Genomic DNA, 6,000 nt, shown 5'->3' on the forward strand with positions numbered 1-6,000 from the left:
GCCGGGCTGCCAGCTCTAGGAAGAGTCTTGGTGGTTCCAAACTTCTTCCATTTAAGAATGATGGAGGACACTGTTCTTGGGGACCTTCAATACTGCAGACAGTTTTTGGTACCCTTCCCCAGATCGGTGCCTCGACACAATACTGTTTCGGAGCTCTATGGTCTTCTTTTGACCTCAGCTTGGTTTTTGCTCTGATATGCACTGTCAGCTGTGGGACCTTATATAGACAGATTTGTGCCTTTCCAAATCATGTCCAATCAATTGGATTTACCACAGGTGGACTGCAAGTTGTAGAAACATCTCAAAGATGATCAATGGAGACAGGATGCACCTGAGCTCAATTTTGTGTCTCATAGCAAAGGGTCTGAATACTTATCGGGGACAAAATATATATATATACAGTGGGGCAAAAAAGTATTTAGTCAGCCACCAATTGTGCAAATTCTCCCACTTAAAAAGATGAGGCCTGTAATTTTCATCATAGGTACACTTCAACTATGACAGACAAAATGAGAAAGAAAATCACATTGTAGGATTTTTAATGAATTTATTTGCAAATTATGGTGCACAATTGGTGGCTGACTAAATACTTTTTTGCCCCGTATGGATGCATGTATGCATATGTATGTATGTATGTATGTATGTATGTATGTATGTATGTATGCATGTATGTATGTATGTATGTATGTATGCATGCATGCATTTGCAAAAATGTCTAAACTTGTTTTCGCTTTGTCATTATGGGGTATTGTGCGGGTGTGTGGAATGATGACTTTTTTTCTTTAATCCATTTTAGAATAAGGCTGTAATGTAAGAAAATATGGAAAAAGTCAAGGTGTCTGAATACTTTCCCAATGCATCGCAGCGTGTGCACACACTCCACATATTACCATCCTCCCTGTACAAAGACAGCACAGAGGGGTAGGAGAACAGCACAAAGAGAGAGGGGGGAAAAAGTGAGTCGGAGACTACAAGCTTAAGAAGAGAGTGAATGACGTGATAGGACATTGGATGTAAAAGAGAGCCGACTTGAGACCCTGGGAGTGAAAAGTGGAAGGGAGGTAGATGGAGAGGCGCACTGACACGGAGCAAAATGGTAGAGATGAGAAAGATGGGGACAAAAGGATTGGGGAGTACAGAGAAGATGGAAGGGAGCACTGCTTTGACCTTGAGATGAAGAGGGGGGCGAGAAAAAGAGTGCAGTGGAGAGCGAAAAAGCTAGCCGGCAGTCGGTGACAGCCAGAGTTGAGAGGATCAGTCTGCTTAGTGTCTGTCAGATCGACAGGAGAGTGAGGGGAAACAGCTGGAGGCACTCTGAGTGTGTGTGTGTCCTTTTGTGAGGTGTGTGTCCAATCTGTGTGTCTTTCTCTGTGTGTGTCCATCTGTGTGTCTCTCTCTGTGTGTGTCCTTTTGAGGTGTGTGTGTGTGTCTTTGTCTCTGCATGATGTGTGTTTACTGAGTTTGCTCTGCCTGTATTACGGTTTGTGTTTATGTGTGTGTGTGTTTGTATAAGTGAGAGGGATGGGGAGAGTGAGAGGGGAAGGACAGAGGGAAAGAGAGGTATGACCCTAGCTGCCAGAGCCTAATCCTCTAGTATGGCCATTTGGCTGTGATCAGTGTACCTGCAGAGCTAATGGATTCAGATGAGGGAGGGAGGAGGGAGACGAATAGGCCGGCACTACCGGAGGTCTGCTTTAATATGGCAGCGATGTCATCACTGCGCCAACGCTCATCGCAGGGGTCACATAAAGAGTGGCGGGTGGGAAAAGTGCCTTTGCTTTTGACTCATTTCGCGTTGGACACATTCTGGCCTGAAGTACACAGCAGCACTCGATTCTCTTTCTTGCTTTGTCTTCATTTATTTTGGTGTAAAATAAAGAACAGAGTGCCCACATACAATTCTTCCAGCTCCCTCTGTAGTTTCTCTGTTCCTGTGCTCTGAACCCTCCTCTAGTACTGCCTCTGCGGGCCTTGGCTCTCTCTCCTTCTCTTTCCCCCTCTCTGTGTGTCTCTCTCTCTCTCTCTCTCCCTCCCCATCTTCCTCTCTCACTCCCCCTCTCCTTCTCTCGCTTTCTTTCCCTCCCTCGGGCTCTCTCTTTTCATTTCGGGTGCCTCAACTCGGCCAACACCTGTACCTATTATTCTGTCTCCAATCCAGCCCCCCATATCCCGTTACTTGCCACTTTTACATCATTCAGGCAGAAATATCGGTAATTATACCTTTGCGCTTGACTAGCCGCTGCAGTGGATAGCAGCCGTTTTTACGTGCTGATGACCAATCCTGCATTGTTGAGAAGGACCCGCAAGTAAGCATTTCACTGTTAGTCTACACCTGTTGTTTACGAAGCGTGTGACGAGTAAAATTTGATTTGTTTTGGCTAGTTCGGGAGTGTTTATCAAGGGTGCTCCACGTACTGGACCGATCCCACTCTTTAAACGACCCAGACTCCAGGTCGTAAAGCTTCCTCTTAATATTTCTCCCATTTCGACCGCCTTTTCTCTTCCCACGTTCACTTTGACCTAAACTGCATTTGATGAAGTTGGGGAAACAAATCAACACTGTACATACGAGGTCAGCGTTTTGGCCAACTAGGCAGCAGGGAAAATGTGTTTGCATTGAAACCTGTAATTTCCCCAGTGTGGTTAACGCCACTGATTTTATGGCTGAGGTGTTAATTGTGTTTTCTCTCCCGTTCACTGCTGCTTTACAAGCCGGAAGATGTATATGACGTTGACTCTGCGTGTATTATATTATTATAATGAGCCCAGTGACAATAGGCTATTGCTTACTGACGCTAATGAACCCTAATGATTCCTGACTAATGCAGGACTCTTTTTGATTAAATGTCTACATGAAAGGGGTAGCCTTGATAAGAGTGTCACAGGACTATAGAATGGAGAACAAATGTATACATTTCCATGATATTATGGTTAATTGTGAAGTACTGTCCAGTAAGAAACGGGCATAATGATGTGGGTTTTCCTCTGCTGTTCTCCAACATATGTCTATGTCAGCCCGTATTGAGCTGAAGCACAGCTCTCGCTTTTGTGATACTGTCGAGCTGATTTCTCGACGGTGCGCTCACTCGGATCTAATACCTGTTTTCTGTTGACGCTGGAAGTCATTGTTTTTCAAAGGAACTCCTCCTTCCGTGCTTGCCAGCTCAAAGCTCACACTGAAGTGCTTTGAACGAAAGACGTACGAGATCTTAATCTGTCGCCTTTTATTCATGTCAATTTAGCTTACAGTAGGCACCGGTTCAAGGCTGTGCTCCTCGGATCTTTCATGCACAGCACTGCGGTGCACGGTTAAAGGCACACTCGGCGAGATGACGTCGCAACAAACCGCACCGCAGATATTGAGATGAGAGAGATGCAAGACTTTGCTCTCACACAGTCACACGGTGTGTCCGCGCATGTGCACGGGGGCGCTTTACGCTACTACGGGACCAAAACGGCGGAGAAGTTAATCTTCGCGCTTCAACGCTCTTAGTTGTTGGGGAAATTGACCCGCTTTGTGTTTACTTCCTGCATGCAGCGTCACCTCTGAATGCACCTTTTAAGTTCCACTATAGTCATATCTCGTTTATCTAAAACGCTGGCATACAAGGAAATCGGTTTACTGGAAATCATAGACTGCCATTATCAGGATGTGAGGGGTGAATCTGAGCCTTCCATTTCGATACTTGTAAATAATAGGCTCAGTCTGTAGTGATAAGTGGTTATTTCTCTTTCAGCATTATGGCCCGTTTGGTAGTTATACCTGAGTCCGAGAGAGCTTTACACACTGCATAATGTCCTGAAACTAGATCTAGGTCTATTTTGATCCCAGTGATTTTAATATGTCGTTTTGGGGAGGAGGGGTTGTGAAGACTGGCTGATTGCTGCTTTTGACAGCCCCCGGCCCCCATTGTCTCCCTGCGGGGGAGAATTCTGGCTCAAATGGCAGAGCACTTCTCAATCACTACACTCAGCATTAGTATGGGTTATAAGAGGGTGGGTTCTGTACACGTGAGCCACAGGCAGAAACTGGAGAGGCTGATATGTGTTTCACTCACTCACTCTTTCTCTCTCCATCCACAGCTGCTTCGTGTCAGCGGGTGAGGGTGGTACCAGAGGTGGAGGCGTACCCCGCCGAGTCGGTCGACCTGCGCTGTCAGTTTGTCGACGGAGGAAACACCAAGCTCACACAGGTAGCCAGATAACACACGAGGAGAGAGCCTGCGGTGCATGTCGGCCTTGACGCAGGGAACCATTAAATATTGCCCTCTGATTTATTTGAAAAGGAAGGACAGTACTGTAGAGATGTTCTCTAGAGTTTTAATGTAGCAACCGTTGTGGTCGAACGTTGCTGCATTGAAATGCTGTCAGTGTGGGTGTTCTTCATGCTATTTCATGAAATCGATTGGACATGTGCATAGACTGTATGTGCATAGACTGTATGTGCATAGACTGTATGTGCATAGACTGTATGTGTATAGCCTGTATGTGCATAGACTGTATGTGCATAGACTGTATGTGCATAGACTGTATGTGCATAGACTGTATGTGCATAGACTGTATGTGCATAGACTGTATGTGCATAGACTGTATGTGCATAGACTGTATGTGCATAGACTGTATGTGCATAGACTGTATGTGCATAGACTGTATGTGCATAGACTGTATGTGCATAGACTGTATGTGCATAGACTGTATGTGCATAGACTGTATGTGCATAGACTGTATGTGCATAGACTGTATGTGCATAGACTGTATGTGCATAGACTGTATGTGCATAGACTGTATGTGCATAGACTGCCATCCTGCAACACTCTTAATTCCTTGTCATTCTTGGACGCAGGTGTCGTGGATATGGGAGCCCACGGAGGGCCAGAGGGACAACATTGCCGTCTTTCACCCCATATATGGCGAGAGCTTCCCCGAATCGCCCTTCAACGGGCGTGTCCGCTTCATCCAAGGCACCTTGACAAACCCCTCCATTACCATCAGCAGCCTCAAGATGGCCGACGCCGGGCGTTACACCTGCGAGTACGCCACTTACCCCAGCGGCAATGAGCAAGGCACCACCAATCTGGTCATACTTGGTGAGCAGCTGGTGTTTTTGTTTTCTTTCAGTCTGCGCCCTAATTGCTCTCGGCGAAGAGTGGGCTCCGGTGCGATGACTAATGGTGTCCTCAAATGAATGCGGCGTCACGAAACGCATCCCTTCCGAAGCGCCCGCCTTGTTAAGCCGCCGCATCGATGGCCTCACTTTTCCCCCTCGCCAGCTGAATCTCTGCTGCCTTTCTCTTGCACTGTTGTCTTTTTATTAGACTCTAGGAGGGACCACACTTCCTGTATATGCACAACAACAAACTCACTCATGCATTCGCTTACCGTCTCTCTTTCAGCGAAACCCAAGAACTCTGCATCCCCCGTTGTCGTCCAAGCCAGCACAAGCGGCAAACCAGTGGTCGTGGCCCAGTGTGAGGCGGCTGACGGCAAGCCAGCAGCCACCATCAAGTGGATGGGAGAAGTCGGTGGCACCGATAACACCACCTCCAAAAAAGGTCTGGACGGCACGGTGACGGTGAGGAGCGTGTACCTACTGGTGCCCACGCCTGAGGACAACGGCAAGGAGGTCACCTGCATGATCAGCCAGCGCACTCAGGACAAGCCGCAGACCTTCCCCATGAAGCTGTCCGTTGAGTGTAAGTGTTTCGAACCCAGACCACAAGATTGTTAACCCTCTGAACCGAGGCCTAGGCATTACTCAAATAACAAATGCTTGAATAACCGTCTTATTCAACCAAGTGGGGGGGGCACAGAATATTTGCATTAGGTCTCAGACAAGGTTGGGTTACTCATTGCACAAGCGTGGTTCACCACCTCCATTTCTGAAGCATTTTGGGACTTCCCTGTGTTTGTTTTTACCTGGCGTGACTCATCGGTCCCCAGTCATATCTCTGCAATCCTCCGGCGGTAGGTTTCAGTTTCAGTGATGCTTTGTAGGACAAG

The 6,000-nt window shown here is 47.1% G+C and overlaps 1 protein-coding gene across 1 annotated transcript in view; it reads left to right on the forward strand.

Moving 5' to 3' along the window:
* Nucleotides 1-6,000, forward strand: part of LOC112264802 (poliovirus receptor) — a 45,197-nt gene that overhangs the window by 27,482 nt on the left and 11,715 nt on the right. Inside the window, exons 2-4 of the mRNA XM_042295606.1 lie at nucleotides 4,084-4,193; nucleotides 4,844-5,087; nucleotides 5,394-5,691. Coding sequence (XP_042151540.1) covers nucleotides 4,084-4,193; nucleotides 4,844-5,087; nucleotides 5,394-5,691 — 652 coding nt within the window. The remainder of the gene's footprint in view (nucleotides 1-4,083; nucleotides 4,194-4,843; nucleotides 5,088-5,393; nucleotides 5,692-6,000) is intronic.

The sequence above is a fragment of the Oncorhynchus tshawytscha genome, linkage group LG13 (assembly GCF_018296145.1).
Source record: "Oncorhynchus tshawytscha isolate Ot180627B linkage group LG13, Otsh_v2.0, whole genome shotgun sequence".
Classification (NCBI taxonomy): Eukaryota; Metazoa; Chordata; class Actinopteri; order Salmoniformes; family Salmonidae; genus Oncorhynchus; species Oncorhynchus tshawytscha.